Source organism: Saccopteryx bilineata, chromosome 8 (genome assembly GCF_036850765.1).
Source record: "Saccopteryx bilineata isolate mSacBil1 chromosome 8, mSacBil1_pri_phased_curated, whole genome shotgun sequence".
Lineage (NCBI taxonomy): Eukaryota > Metazoa > Chordata > Mammalia > Chiroptera > Emballonuridae > Saccopteryx > Saccopteryx bilineata.
The window spans coordinates 27,077,181-27,093,852 of NC_089497.1; the positions used below are offsets into that span (position 1 = coordinate 27,077,181).

General features: G+C 43.8%; 1 protein-coding gene across 15 annotated transcripts in view; it reads right to left on the reverse strand.

Annotated features, from left to right (window-relative positions):
• Positions 1–7,662: 7,662 nt before the first annotated feature.
• The window catches only part of TRMT10C (tRNA methyltransferase 10C, mitochondrial RNase P subunit), a 203,696-nt gene continuing 194,686 nt past the window's right edge, over positions 7,663–16,672 (reverse strand). The window contains exons 3-6 of one of the 15 annotated variants that reach the window (XM_066241687.1): positions 15,681–15,781; positions 14,402–14,536; positions 11,907–12,056; positions 7,663–9,205 (exon numbers count right to left, since the gene is read on the reverse strand). In XM_066241687.1, the coding sequence (XP_066097784.1) occupies positions 7,934–9,193 (1,260 nt within the window). In that variant the 5' untranslated portion in view covers positions 9,194–9,205; positions 11,907–12,056; positions 14,402–14,536; positions 15,681–15,781 and the 3' untranslated portion in view covers positions 7,663–7,933. The other 14 variants (XM_066241685.1, XM_066241683.1, XM_066241684.1 and 11 more) reach the window with 14 other exon arrangements.

Below are 16,672 nucleotides of genomic sequence, written 5' to 3' on the forward strand. Positions count from 1 at the left end.
CGAGGTCGCCAGCTTGAGCGCGGACTCATCTGGTTAGAGCAAAAGCTCACCAGCTTGGACCCAAGGTCGCTGGCTCGAGCAAGGGGTTACTTGGTCTGCTGAAGGCCCGCAGTCAAGGCACATATGAGAAAGCAATCAATGAACAACTAAGGTGTTGCAACAAAAAACTGATGATTGATGCATCTCATCTCTCTCCGTTCCTGTCTGTCTGTCCCTGTCTATCTCTCTCTCTCACTTTCTCTCTGTCTCTGTAAAAAAAAAATAAATAAAAAAATTCATTTTTAGAGTAAGGGAGAGAGAGAAACATCAATTTGTTGTTCCACTTATTCATTGGTTGATTCTTTTATGTGTCCTGACTGGTGATCGAATCCACAGTCTTGTTGGAACTGTGCTCTAACCCACTGAGCTACCTGGCCAGGGCCAATGCCTATACACACACACACACACACACACACATATATGTTTTTAAGATTTTATTTATTGATTTGTAGAGAGGGGAGAGAGAGAGAGAGAGAGAAAGGCGAGGTGCGGGGTAGGTAGGGATGTATCAACTGATAGTTGCTTCTCTTTTTTTTAAATTTTATTTTTACAGAGAGAGTCAGGGAGAGGGATAGACAGGGACAGACAGACAGAAACGGAGAGAGATGAGAAGCATCAATCATCAGTTTTTCATTGCGCATTGCAACACCTTAGTTGTTCATTGATTGCCCTCTCATATGTGCCTTGACCTCGGGCCTTCAGCAGACTGAGTAACCCCTTGTTGGACCCAGCAACCTTGGGTTCAAGCTGGTAGGCTTTTGCTCAAACCAATTGAGCCATGCTCAAGCTGGTGACCTCGCGGTCTCGAACCTGGGTCCCCCGCATCCCAGTCCGACGCTCTATCCACTGCGCCATCACCTGGTCAGGCATAGTTGCTTTTCCTATGTGCCTTGACCAGCCAGGCCCAAAGTTTCAAACTGGCGACCTCAGCATTTCAGGATGCCGCTTTATCCACTGCACCACCACAGGTGTGATGCTTGTATTTTTAAATGAGGAAAACTAAGTTCAGAAAGGTCAGATACAGATAGCTAGGAACATACCAAGCTTCATATACTGCATTATAGAAGTTAAGGATGGACAATATTAGTCCATTCCCCTGTCAGTTCTCCATGGAGTCCAACCTTGCTCTCCTTTGTTTCCCCAGGACCTAGATTACACCAGTTTCAATAATACTCACTAAAGAAATGAATACAATCTTTAGTAACCTTCAGCAAATGAGGTAGGGAATGAAAAGGCAGTATATTGCAGGACAAAGAACAATAGCATTGCATCAGACAAAACAATTTAAATTCTGCCATTTGCTAATTCTGTAACTTTGAACTGATCAAACAATTTTACTGACCACTTTTTATTTTTTTTATGTTTTATTTTTTGTATTTTTTTTTTTCTGAAGTTGGAAACGGGGAGGCAGTCAGACTCCCACATGCGCCTGACTGAGATCCACCCGGCATGCCCACCAGGGGGCAATGCTCTGCCCATCTGGGACGTGGCTTTGTTGCAACCAGAGCCATTCTAGTGCCTGAGGCAGAGGCCACAGAGCCATCCTCAGCGCCCTGGCCAACTTTGCTCCAATGGAGCTTTGGCTGCATCAGGGGAAGAGAGAGACAGAGAGGAAGGAGAGGGGGAGGGGTAGAGAAGCAGATGAGCACTTCTTCTGTGTGCCCTGGCCGGGAATCGAACCCGGGACTCCTGCATGCCAGGCCGACATTCTACCACTGAGCCAACTGGCCAGGGCTACTGACCACTTTTTTAAAAGATTTTTATTTACTGATTTTACAGAGAGTGGAGAGGGGGAGCAAGAAGTATCAACTCATTGTTGCTTCACTTCAGTTGTTCATTGGTTGCTTGTCATATGTATCTTGACCAGGAAAGGCCAGGGTTTCGAAATAGTGACCAGGCTGATCATGTTCTAACTATAAAAATGTAATGATGCTTAGAGTGTTACTGAGAAGATTGTGGTAATACTTGTAAAATTTGTAATACAGTAGTTGGCTCCTGGTGGGCTGTTGCTTACTGGTAGCTATTGTTTTTAACCTCTAAAGAGCTATTCAAATAATGGCTTACACAGCTGGAAGTGACAAGTGATATGCATAATTATTATTTTAATTTAAATATGTAATTTGTGAGGTAACCACTATAATATCCAACATTTATTTATGCTTACTGTATGCCAACCATAGTTTGCAAGGTAACCCTCCAGCAGGGGGTTACTCGGTCTGCTGAAGGCCCGCGGTCAAGGCACATGTGAGAAAGCAATCAATGAACAACTAAGAAGTCGCAACGTGCAACGAGAAACTGATGATTGATGCTTCTCATCTCTCTCCGTTCCTGTCTGTCTGTCCCTGTCTATCTCTGCCTCTGTAAAAAAAAAAAAAAAAAAAAAAAAGAATAGACATTTAGCCTGACCAGGCAGTTGCACAGTGGATAGAGCATCGGACTGGGACACAGAGGACTCAGGTTCAAAACCCCAAGGTCGCTGGCTTAAGCACCGGCTTATCTGGCTTGAGCGTGGGCTCACCAGTTTAAGCATAGGGTCACTGGCTGAGCATGGGATCATACACATGACCCCATGGTTGCTGACTTGAGTCCAAAGGTCACTGGCTTGAGCAAGGGGTCACTGGCTTGGCTGGGGACCCCCGGTGAAGGCACATATGAGAAAGCAATCAATGAACTAAGGTGCCGCAAATATGAGTTGATGCTTCTCATCTCTCTCCCTTCCTGTCTGTCTCTGTCTCTCTAGCACATGCATGTATGCAAAAAAGAAAAAAGTGTACTCCTTAAAGGACACAATAACTTGTATATACTACCAGAAATTCCATATGTTCCAATGAAAGTCCATGCCATTTTGAATGTATAGTCTGAATTAATATTTACTTAGTGCTTAGGTGCCAGACACCATACTGCATGTTTAACATGTGATAGGAACTGGTTCTAATCTTTTACACATGAAGGTAACAAACCTCAAGAGATAACGCAATTTAAGCACTTAGGGCCTGGGAGGGTGGAGCTGGAACTCTGGGAGCAGGGCTGGGAGACTAGGGGGTGTCCCGGGAGCCTTGTCTGCCTCACTCGGGTGCCGGCCCTGTCAGGCAGTCTGAACCTCTTCCTTAGGGTTTTAACTGCAATGTATCTTAGCCAGTTCAAGTAATAACCCCTGGCCACTTTTTTTTTTTAAAGGAAACTTTATTTTTTTAAAACTTTATTTATTTATTCATTTTAGAGAGGAGAGAGAGAGAAAGAGAGAGAGAGAGAGAAGGGAGGAGCTGGAAGCATCTACTCCCATATGTGCCTTTACCAGGCAAGCCCAGGGTTTTGAACCAGCGACCTCAGCATTCCAGGTCGATGCTTTATCCACTGCGCTACCACAGGTCAGGAAACCCCTGGCCACTTTAATAGGCTCCAATAGTTGAAATTCATATCACATTTGTCATCTAATCTAAATTTATATATCACTTCCTCAAGGATCTCCCTGATGCCAAAAGTTTACATTGTGCATATCTTGTTTTTCTATTACATTTTATACTTGCCTTATTATAGAGAGCATACTTTAAAAAAAAATTTATTCATTAATAGCTTGGTTGATGAGCAAAGAAGCAGCAGCCCCAGACTGGCTGAGCATCGCCCTGTAGGGGGCTCGCTGGGTGGATCCCAGTAGGGGTGCATGTGGGAGTTTGTCTCTCGGCCTCCCGGCCTCTCAGCCTCTCACTTAATAAATAAATAAATTAATTAATTAACAGATTTTATTTATTGACTGTAGAGAGAGGAGAGAAAGGGGTGAGGGGAGGAGCGGGAAGGATGAACTCACAGTAGTTGCTTCTCATACGTGCCTTGACCAGGCAAGCCTGGGTTTCCTCCCTCCCTCCCTCCCTCCCTCCCTCCCTCCCTCCCTCCCTCCCTCCCTCCCTCCCTTACCTTTCTTTCTCTCTCTCTCTCTCTTTTCTTTCTTCATTCTCTTTTTTGTTTTTAGCGACAGAGAAGGGGGGAGAGAGAGACAGACAGACAGGAAAGGAGATAAGAAACGTAAGTTCTTTGTTGCGACACCTTAGTTGTTCATTCACTGCTTTCTCATATGTGCCTTGACCCTGGGCGAGGGGGGGGGTGCTCCAGCTAAGTCATTGACCTTGGGCTTCAAGCCAGTGACCTTTGGGCTCAAACCAGTGACAATCAGGTCATGTCTATGATCCCACGCTCAAGCCAGCAACCCCACGCTTAGGAGGCAACCTTGGGGTTTTGAACCTGGGTCCTCTGCGTCCCAGGCCGACACTTGATCTGCTGTGCCACCGCCTGGTCAGGATCTTTTTTATTTTTTATTTATTTTTATTTTTTTGTATTTTTCTGAAGCTGGAAACGGGGAGGCAGTCAGACAGACTCCCGCATGCGCCCGACCAGGATCCACCCGGCACGCCCACCAGGGGGCAGTGCTCTGCCCATCCGGGGCATCGCTCTGTTGCAACCAAAGCCATTCTAGCGCCTGAGGCAGAGGCCATGGAGCCATCCCCAGCACCCGGGCCATCTTTGTTCCAATGGAGCCTCGGCTGCGGGAGGGGAAGAGAGAGACAGAGAGGAAGGAGAGGGGGAGGGGTGGAGAAGCAGATGGGCGCTTCTCCTGTGTGCCCTGGCCGGGAATCGAACCTGGGACTTCCACATGCCAGGCCGACGCTCTACCACTGAGCCAACCAGCCAGGGCAGGATCTTTTTTATTTATTTTTATTTTTTTATTATTTTTTTTTTACAGAGACAGAGCGAGAGTCAGAGAGGGAGAGATAGATACAGACAGGAACACAGAGAGATGAGAAGAATCAATCATCAGTTTTTCATTGTGGCACTTTAGTTGTTCATTGATTGCTTTCTCATATGTGCCTTGACCCTGGGGGGCTACAGCAGACCTTGGATCCAACCAAGCTGGTGAGCTTTGCTCAAACCAGATGAGCCCACACCAAAGCTGGCGACCTCCGGGTCTTGAACCTGGGTCCTTCACATCCCAGTCCGACGCTCTATCCACTGCGCCACCGCCCGGTCAGGCATGATCTTTTTTATTTTTAAGTGAGAGGAGGGGAGCTAGAGACTCCCCCTTGCACCCCAACGAGGACCGGCCTGGCAACCCCTGTCTGGGGCTGATGCTTTAATCAACTAAGCTATCTTCAACACCCAGGGCCAATGCTCAAACCAAAAGAGCCACTGGTGCAAAAGGGGGAGGGAGGGGAAGAGAAGCAGATGGCTGCTTCTCAGGTGTGCCCTGACTGGGGGTCAAACCTGGCATGTCCACACATCAGGCTGACGCTCTTAGTCACGGAGCCAACAGGCCACGGCCAAGCCTGGACCTCAGCATTCCAGATTGATGTGTTATCCACTGTGCCTCCACTGGTCAGGTAGATAAGGAGCATGACTCAGAGGTTAAAAGCCAGGATTTTAAGGTCAGGCAGATCTTTTGAGATGCCACTTAAAAGCTGAGGTATTTTGAATAAATTTTCCTTATCTGTAAGAAAGGTATTAATAATAGTATCTATAACTTGTTTAAATAATTCATGTAAACTGCATTGTTTGGCATAAAGTAGGTATTTAGTAGTAGCTAGTAAAACTTAGGCCCTGCTGTAAGAAATGTATTGGATAGTATCTTATGCTCATTTTCAGTTCAGAAACTAGGTAGAAATGCTTGGCCATACATCTCTCCCAGGTTTGCTTTAAGATTTTATTTATTGATTTTACAGAAGGATGGTAGGGAACAAGAAGTGGTTGCTTCACTCTAGCTGTTCATTGGTTATTTTGTGCCTTGACTCGGGAAACCCAGGGTTTTGAACCAGCAACCTTAGCATTACAGGTCGGTGCTCTATCCACTGTGCACCACAGGCCAGGCTCAGGTTTTTAAAAAAAAAATTTTTTTTTTTTGGTGACAGAGAGGGACAGATAAGGACAAGAAGGGAAAGAGATGAGAAGCATCAATTCTTCATTGCAGTCCTTAGTCTATTTAGTTGCTCATTGCTTGCTTTCTCACATGTGCCTTGACCGGGGTGCTACAGCAGAGCGAGTGACCCCTTGCACAATCCAGCAACCGTGGGCTCAAACCAGCAACCATGGAGTCCTGTCTATAATCTGACACTCAAGCCAGATGAGCGCACGCTCAAGCTGGCAACTTGTTTCAAACCTGAGGCCTCCGTGTCCCAGTCTGATGTTCTATCCACTGTCACTGCCTGGTCAGGCGGTTTTCAAAACTTTTAATAGTGCAAGTGTTCTATAATGAATATGGTTAATGAAGGTCATTTCTTAGGAAAAAAAGTACACATTTTCTCAAGTGTATCAGGACTCATTAGGAAGCAAGAGGCAGAAACCCAATTCAAACCGGCTTAGGCAAAGGGAAATTTATTAGAGGGATACCAGACTATCACATGAGGTTTGAACAATAAATAAATGCTAAAGGAAATCTCTAGTTCTACCTCAGAATGGAAGCAGGCATTTTTGAACAGCTCCAGAAAGTCTTATTTGTGTAGGTAAGCTTCCCTCTTTCCTTCACAAAGTCTAGAACTACATAACTGTCCCAGTCCACCACCAGAAAAGGACTAACACAGGCTATCATAGCTCTCAAGTCCAAATGTCCTGGAGAAGTGCCGTGACTGGCCTTTTTTTTCTGTATTTTTCTGAAGCGGGAAATGGGGAGAGTCAGACAGACTCCCGCATGCACCCAACTGGGATCCACCCGGCACGCCCACCAGGGGGCAATGCTCTGCCCACCAGGGGGCGATGCTCTGCCCCTCAGGGTGGGGGTGGGGTGGGGGGTGTCGCTCTGTTGCCACCAGAGCCACTCTAGTGCCGGGGGCAGAGGCAGAGGAGCCATCCCCAGCGCCCGGGCCATCTTTGCTCCAGTGGAGCCTTGGCTGCGGGAGGGGGAGAGACAGAGGAAGGAGAGGGGGAGGGGTGAAGCAGATGGGCGCTTCTCCTGTGTGCCCTGGCTGGGAATCGAACCCGGGACTTCTGCACGCCAGGCCGACACTCTACCACTGAGCCAACCGGCCAGGGCCTGGCCTTTCTTATGTCAGGTGCCCATCTCTAAGCTTGAGGTATCTCCTTTGAGATAATCAGCTGTGGCCAGTGGAGCCAGGTCTGTAAAAACAGGGCAACTTCCAATCAGATTATATGGCTGGAGATAGGGAACTATATGTAACATTCATCCAGAGGAAAAATAGTTGTATCCCCTCAAACCCATTTTTCAATATACCGCCAAATTCCATGACATGCCAGGGGCCGCTTAATATTTTCATATTCAGTTCAACAATATGCTTTAGTACCTGACATGATCGGCACTGTACTGAATGTTCCTTTAATGAGCAAATGACCACCTGAACTTCAGAAATCTTTTCTCTATCAATTTTTGATGAAAGGGTAGTTGTTGACAGAGCTAAAAGAACATTTAAGGAAAATGAGTCTGAGTCTCAAAGTATTTATAAAAAAAACCAATGATACAACTGTTTTACTGGGCTCAACAAACTTGGGCCACTCTTTATACTTGCTAAGTTTTGTTTTATAGTAAACAAAATTATTTCCAAACTTTTTCAGATACTTAATTGGGGGAAAAGACAATACTTTAGTTAGTTTGGAAAGACAATTCTTTAAATAAGCGAATTCCATTCATAAAGAGAATAACAACTTTATTTCTAATCCATTTACTTTTTAAGCTATCAAATATTCTAAATTTTTACTGATTTTAGAGAGAAAGGAAGGGAAGGAGGAAGCAAAAGAGGGAGAAAGAAAGAAACATCATTTTGTTGTTCCACCCATTTATGCATTTATTGGTTTATCCTTGTATGTGCCCTGACTGGGGATCAAACCCATTCCCTTGGTATATTGCAAAGACGCTGTAACCAACTGAGCCACCCAGGCAGGGCTCAAATATTTTTCCAAGTCATCTTTTCTGTGTGTATATCTTTCGAGAGCCTCTTGGAAATGAATTAATAGTCTTTGGCTTCTTCACTCTGTTGACAAATTCTTGAGAATGCTGAGAAATCTCCAGATAACCAGTATGTTTTCTCTTAGGAACAAACTTCAGAGCCTCTTCCCAACTACCAGTGTTTTTCAGACACAACAAAATCCGCGTCACTTGATCTAGGGTGAGATTTTTTGTGCCAATATCCCACTGTAAGTATCTATCTAACGGAAGGCACTCTGTCGCCAGACTCAGCCGTTTGGCCTTAGCTAGGGATAAGCCTGGCTGCATATTCTTATCCACAAAGGATCCCACTATATAAATTTTGTCATGCTTGAAGGTAGTCATAATATTGGGAGAATCTGCAGTTAAATATATAATATTGTCTTTTGGAAATAAATCTACGTGAGACTTTTCTGTTGCCGTTAAAAGCAATTTGTTCCATTTTTCTCCATAACGTTTAATTAGCTCTCTATAGAAAGGGCTATCTGTTTTAAGATTGCAGAAATAAATATGGAAAGGATCAACATTTCTTCTGTTCCATCCTTCACTTTCTAAAAGCTGGGAAACAGCATTCTGCAGTTCTCTCGGTTTCATATAACTATCATAAGCCATGTCAAAAACAAAGGGTTGTCCGAACTGCATGGCCTGGGCGCCCTTCCAGCCCGTCGCTATGTCCATATTCCTGTCCCAGAGTCGGAGAAATAGAAAGTTTTGCTGTTTATTTTCCTTGGTGGTTTCCAGCAGCTGGTCATTTTTTGCTTTTTCCTTTGCTGCTGCTTTCATTTCCTTTTTCATTTGTTTAGCTTTTTTCATTTTTTCCTTAACATATAAATATCTTAAATATTTCTTTTTCGATGATTTAGAAACACATTCCATAAGGGTTTCCAGTTCTTCTTCACTGATGTGTTCTGGTACTTCCTTGCCAAGCAATCTCCACATCTCAATTAACTCCCTGGTGGCAGCGAGGGGATCCTCATCGTTGGTACTTGAGACGACTGAAACCTCTTCTTGCACACCAGATTTCATCGTCGTTTTCCACCCGTCCAATTCTAGCTGTTCAGTTGATGTACTTTCTTTACTGGGGTAGGACACAGCTGGTGTTTTGGAAGACATGTATCTCTGCAGCGTCGTAGAATATAAAACCCTTCTCTTCCTATTTTGGGAAAATGGCAACAAAACTCTGGCAAAAGTTCTTATGAAGGTGATACTAACACTCATTTTGAGAAAAACAGGCATGGAAGAAAAACCCTGTAAAAGAAGAAAAATGTAATGAAAAGATAAAGATTTATTTTAAAAAATTTTAGATACTTTTAAAACCTCTCAACTGTGTGAAGTATAAATTTGAGACATCAAAACGCAATCAATTTCTGAAACACCAAGTGGAATCTTAGTACGACTAAATTATTTGCTGCACTATTAATTCTTCCCAGACTCCTGGTACCCAGAGCTTATAATCACTCACTAAGGCAAAAGTGTAAAACTTATTCTAGATATAAATTTCACTACTGCTTTAGGCAAAAGGATACCTTGAAGATCCTTTTTAGGTTTGAATCTGGGGGCCCAGATAATCAATGTTACTAGATAACAAAGTTATATACCACTGATGTGGCTAAGATCATGATGCTATATACATTCCATTCTTTTTTAAATTTTTATTCATTGACTTTAGCAAGAGAGGAAAGGGGAGAGAGACAGGAGCATCCATCTGTTCCTGTATGTGCCTTAACAGGGAATCGAACTGACAACTTCTGTGCTTCAGGATGATGCTCTAACCAACCGAGCCATCAGGCCAGGGCTCATTCTCCATTCTATACTAACCCAGATACTATGGATCCAAATGTAAAATGTAAGATCGGTAACATAAGCAACACATGAAGACAAAGGGCAGGAAAGTTACAGAATATGGCACCTAGTAAAAAAGCACTTAGAAAATGCTGTACCAAAGCTCTCATATGTTTTCTAAACATGAATATAGAGATTTACTGATTTGAAAACAAAACAAAACATACCTCACTTTCCCAGTTCAGGCTTTATTTTGGAGCAAATAATGTTATTGTCAAACAAAATGTGCAAAATTAGGGCAATTATATATAAGCTCCACAATTTTATCTTAAAGGTCCACAAAACAATGAAGATGCTGCCTGACCAGTGGTGGCCCAGTGGGCAGACCAACGACCTGGGACACTGAGGTCGCAGGTTCAAAACCCCGAGCTTGAGTGCGGGCTCACCAGCTGAGAGCCGGGTCACCAGCTTCAGTGTGGGATCAGAGACGTGATCCCAAGGTTGCTGGCTTAAGCAAGGGGTCCCTGGCTCGGCTGGAGCCCCCTCTCCCACTCTCAAGGCACATATGAGAAGCAATCAATAACCTACTATGGTGCCACAACCACAAGTTGATGCTTCTCATCTCTCTCCCTTCCTGTCTCCTTGTCTCTCTTTCTTGCTATAAACAAAACAAAACACACACAAAAATTAAGATGCCTAAAGATGTGAAACTAGTGGCAGATTTGAAGCAAAAATGAATTCAACATTTTACAAAATGCAACGGAAATGCTTGAAAAAAAATCTTTTGGCTTCTTTGAATGCTTCTACATGCCCCTGGGTGTCCTGCACCTCTGCCCTGTGCATGTATGCTTAGATGCTCCGTGCCCTCACCCCCTTTAAGGTGGGCGTGCCTCTGAGTTCTGTCCTTAGCCCTGTTTCTATCTAAGCATTTTCCCTATGAGGTCGGATTTACCTCAGTGGCTTGCATCACCATGAATCAGAAGACACCTCAAATGCAACAAATTGAAATAATCTCTCTCCCTTGCCTTCCCATCTGCTTCTCCTCTGCATTGTTTGGGGGGGGGGGGGCACTGCTATCCATTCATTTGCTGAAGCCAGAAACTGAGAGTCATTTAATTACTGTCTTCTCTCACACACAGCACACTTAATCCATTTGAGTTATATTTGCTTTACTTTCTAAACATTTCTTGAATCCATTCACTTCTCTTTAAACTCATTTTCTTTTCTAAGATTTTATTTATTGATTTTAGACGAGAAAGAGAAATGGAGTATGTGTGTGAGGGGGCAGGAAGCATCAACTTGTAGTAGTTGCTTCTTGAATGTGCCTTGACCGGACAAGCCTGGGATTTCAAACCTGCGATCTCAGCATTAAGGTCAACGCTTTATCCACTGCACCACCACAGATCAGGCTAAGCCAGGCATGGTCAACATACGGCCCATTTATGTGGCCTGCGATTAAATTTTTAATATTCTCCGCACAAGGCACTGTGGAAATGAAATATGTGGTACTTTTATTTATTTATTTATTTTTGTATTTTTCTGAAGCTAGAAACCGGGAGAGACAGTCAGACAGACTCCCGCATGCGCCGACGGGGATCCACCCGGCACGCCCACCAGGGGGCGTTGCTCTGCCGCGACCAGAGCCACTCTTAACGCCTGGGGCAGAGGCCAAGGAGCCATACCCAGCGCCTGGGCCATCTTTGCTCCAATGGAGCCTCGGCTGCGGGAGGGGAAGAGAGAGAGAGAGAGAGAGAGGAAGGAGGGGGGAGGGGTGGAGAAGCAAATGGGCGCTTCTCCTGTGTGCCCTGGCCGGAATCGAACCTGGGACTTCTGCACGCCAGGCCGATGCTCTACCACTAAGCCAACTGGCCAGGGCCATATGTGGTACTTTTAAATTGTTATACATAAACTATGATATCTAACCATTGTACAACAATGAAAGTTAAAATCTCATCTACTGAGAAACAGAAGCGTCTTTGATTATTGAAAATCAAGATATTTAAGAAGATCGTGCCTGACCAGGAGGTGGCACAGTGGATAGAGTGTCAGACTGGGATGCAGAGGACCCAGGTTCGAGACCCCGAGGTCACCAGCTTGAGCATGGGCTCATCTGGTTTGAGCAAACAAAACAAAACAAAACAAAAAACAAACAAAAAAAAAACCTTACCAGCTTGGACCCAAGGTCGCTGGCTCCAGCAAGGGGTTACTCGGTCTGTTGAACGCCCACGGTCAAGGCACATATGAGAAAGCAATCAATGAGCAACTAAGGTGTCGCAACAAAAAACTGATGATTGGTGTTTCTCATCTCTCTCCGTTCCTCTCTGTCTGTCCCTCTCTCTGACTCTCTCTCTGTCCCTGTAAAAAAACAAAACAAAATACAAACAAAAACAAACAACAACAAAAAAGATCATTAGGCCTGACCTGTGGTGGCGCAGTGGATAAAACGTCGACCTGGAAATGCTGAGGTCGCCGATTGGAAACCCTGGGCTTGCCTGGTCAAGGCACATATGGGAGTTGATGCTTTCAGCTCCTCTCCCCCTTCTCTCTCTCTGTCTCTCTCTCCTCTCTCTCCCTCTCCTCTCTAAAAATGAATAAATAAAAAATAAAAATCATTATATGCGTGTGACTAATCCAGGATTAACTTCCAATAATTGGTTGAATGGATTCGCGATACTTTTTTTTTTTTTACTTTTTCGAAGCTGGAAACGGGGAGGCAGACAGACTCCCGCATGCGCCCTACCGGGATCCAAGCGGCACGCCCACCAGGGGGGCGATGCTCTGCCCATCCAGGGCATCCGCTCTGTTGAGACCAGAGCCACTCTAGCGCCTGGGGCAGAGGCCAAGGAGTCATCCCCAGCGCCCGGGCCATCTTTTTGCTCCAATGGATCCTCAGCTGCGGGAGGGGAAGAGAGAGACAGAGAGGAAGGAGAGGGGGAGGGGTGGAGAAGCAGATGGGCGTTTCTCCTGTGTGCCCTGGCCGGGAATTAAACCAGGGACTCCTGCACGCCAGGCCGACGCTCTACCACTGAGCCAACCGGCCAGGGCCGCGATACCTTTTTTTTTTTTAATTCCATTATGAAAAAAAAAATTCCATTATAAAGATTTACAACTTTTGTACTCATCTGTGCCATTTTTATAAGCAACTGAATAATGGAAAATATGGAAATTTAAAAAAACTTGCCAAGGAATATTTAGTAATCTTTACCTCAACTTATATTTGTGAACAAACTTTTTCTTTAATGAATCTAAATAAAAGTACAAGATCAAGATTGAATGATTTACATTTGGAGGCTGTGTTAGAATAGCTACTACAAGTATAGAGCCAGATATTAAAAAAATAATAGGTGATGCAAAGCGCCTCAACATGTCACATTAGTTTTTTTGTTAATTTGTTGTACTAAATTACTTACATTTATTCATAAACAAATTACATAATAAAATTTTGTTTACTTAAACTTTTTTTTTTATTTAACATTTTTTAATTTTAATATTTCGTCTGGCCAATGAAAAAAGTTTTCTTTCTAATCTGGCCCGGGGGCAAAAACTGTTGGCCACGCCTGGGCTAACCCCATTTTCTTAATTGCACCTCCCTGCCTTCAGATTGGCTCTCCCTTTTCTTTAAGCCAATTGGAGCAAGTGCAGATCTGATCAATGAATTCATTATCCCCAAATGTGTATTTCTAAGCCTGCTGCTGCCAGGTTCAAGTCCAAAGTTGTAAACAGCCTGTAAAGCTTTTCATGAAAAACCATCCTTTGCTCATCTGTTCAGCTACACCTGTAGCAATTCACCTCAAACTTTAGATCAATCAAGTATTCCTATTAGTTCTTATAACACCCTATATCTTTTTATCATATGCCTTATAACACTACATTGTAATTGCTTCTACTTATTTGCCACACGAGACGGTAAACTATCAGGACAAGGACTGTGTTTATATTAACACTGAACTCAATGCTTGGCAGTATATGGCTCTCAAAAATCGCTCAAGTATTTTTCTTATTTTATAAGAGTTTATTTGAACCAAACTGACCACATATGCAGGGAGCAAGATCTCATGCTCCTCAAGTATTTTTCGAATAAATACCCTAGGTCAACGCTTCTCACATTTAAAACACATTATGTTCAGACACCTTTTAAAGCAAAAAAAACAATTTACTTTAGCCCTGGCTAGATAGCTTGGTTGGTTAGAGCATTGTCCAAGAGTAGAGGTTGCTGTGTCCACACCTGTCAGGGCACATGCAGGATGGCTCAATGCTCCTCTCTCTCTCTCTCTGCCCCTTTCTCTCTCACTAATATCAGTAAGTAACAATTTAAAAAATTTACTTAGACTCCCGGTTTTATTTAACTGGGAGTCCTCAGCCCCAATCAAAGAAACACTGATTTTGCCCTGGCCAGATAGCTCGGATGGTTAGAGCATGGAGAAGCGCAGAGGTGTTGCTCTCTGCTCAGGGGACATACAGAACAGATCTATGTTCCTGTCTCTCCCCCCTACCCTACCCCCTCCTCTCTCTCAAAAGTCAATACAATACACATTTTTACAAACAAGAAACACTGACTTCAGAGAAGAAGTTTTTTGAGTTTTGTCTCTGTAACTGGTAAAGATTTTTATGATATCATAAAAATGAAAACCCCAAATATAAAAAAGCGAACAAGGGCCTGACCTTTGGTGGCGCAGTGGATAAACTGTTGACCTGGAATGCTAAGGTCTCCGGTTCAAAACCCCGGGCTTGCCTGGTCAAGGCACATATGGCAGTTGATGCTTCCTGCTCCTTCCCCCTTCTCTCTCTCTTCTCTCTCTAAAAATGAATAAATTAAAAAAAATTTTTAAAAAAGCGAACAAGGATATCATTTCGGGAAACACTCCTATTGTTCAGGTATTATATACTGTTTATAGTTTCTTCAATCACTTGGCTACCTTTTTTCAAATTTAAATTTTTTTTTTTTTTTTTAAGAGAAGCAGGGAGAAAGAACATTGAGTTGCTCCTGTATGTACCCTGAATAGGAAATTGAACCGGCAACCTCTGGGCTTCCTTTTTAAATTTAGAGAACACTTTATTAGTTTCTGTAATACAATCCACGTAGATAAGGCCTTACACATTTAAAAAAGTGCACTGTCCTGTACAAACGTTTAAAAATTGTTTAACGTTTCTAGACCAATATGGTTGTTAATTTCTGTACAATGCCAACCCAACTCGGTACAGCTGGGATATTTTTCCAAAGCTGACAGCACAGCAAGTTTCAAAAAACTCAACATATATATGTGTGCATATAAATCGACCAACAGCAACCTGTTATGCATCAGTATGGGCCTCCCCTTGACGGTGGGCCTTCCGAGCGCACATGCTCCGCTGTCTTATCTTAGAACCTCTCCTGCGTCCTCCCTACACACACACGTGTATGTGTGTGACAGGAACGTCCATACCCGGATTGCTGAAACAGCGGCTCGACCTGCAGGGACCCCAGAGGGCGCAGGACTCTGCTGGGTAGTGCTGCTCTCACAGATCGCCGCCACACCGGACCCACAGCTCGCTTACCAGTTCCCGCAGTAACCGGCCGTGACCTGTGATTTGCAGCCGGAAATCCCGCCCTCCCTCCGCGACGCGGTCCCATGACGTCACGCCGCACGGAAGTGCTTTCCGGCCTGTAAAGCAGCGCCGTGGGAGAAAGACTGGTTCCCTTTTCCTGCGCCACTGTAAACAACCCTGTTAACCTAAGTGGGCTACGTAACTGGGTATTTCTTCTGTTCTCCCATTTTTCTTTTCTTTTTTGTTTCTTATTACTGTATTTAAAATTCGATCTTATCCTCTTAACCTACTTTCTGCTTAGTCCCCTTATTAATAAGCATTTGTTCACATAATACTAAAATACCGTATAAAACGATGTTTTCACAAATCTCACTTAGCTTTGAACTTCTTGATGCTGGATCTTTAACTTACTAACCTTTTTGACCAGTTTATCGCCAGATCTTGTACTGAGGAGGGAGCAAGCCTTTCCTTCTGCTTTGAGAGGGGCGAAAGCAGAAGAATGCAAAGGAAAGGAGCCTGCAGGGATAATTGAATCAGTCAGTTATAAATTAACTACATCTGTAGCTCTCTAAATGGTTGCTTAGAGCCGCTTCCAACACAAAGCAAGAAAAGCAGGATCTGTATGTAACTAGTGATCTGGAAACCACTTCCTTCTTGCTTACCCCACTGAAACTCCCCCTCCCTTTCCTTGAGTCCTGGGAAACCTTAAACAAAGAAATCACGTGCCCATTGTTTAATTACTATAAAGGTATATAACCTGTGAGAAAATCTAATTCGGGGAGCTCCTGCTTTGGTGCAAGTAGCCCCACATGCTCTGCCAGCTACTAATAAATTCTCCTTCATTAATTAAGTTGTCTGAGTGTCTTATCCTCTGCTGGGGTTGCTGCTGCAACAGTACAATGTTTGGACCCTGATAGACAACACTATCTTTTGCTCCCCTGAGCTCATTTGTAAGATCTGTGAAAATGAAGTTAAGGGATGTACTGTAAATTAGTGGCCTTTGGGCCAAAATTGAGTTTGTAGGTGTTTTGTTTAGCCAGAAAAACATTATTTAAAAAAAATGTTCTAGCAGACTTTTCGAAGTATTTCTTGATTGAATGATTGGTTGATTTTAGAGAGAGGGAGAGAAAAACAACTGACCTAGGACTGAACCTACAATGTTGATGCATCAGGGCTACAGGACTAAGCTCTAAGCAATTGAGCTACCCCTCCTGGGTGAGAGTCAATTTTTCAAATGCTATGGTTAGTATAGGTTCTTCTTTTACTCATCTATGGGCAGAGCTACAGTGGCAACTGGTCAAGTAACACATTGCTAAAGCCCACTGCAGCTAGAGAAGTTTGGTCAAAGGAATAAGGATGTGAGAAGTTGGGATAGGAAAGGAAAATGGAAATTTTGGTATCACCTGA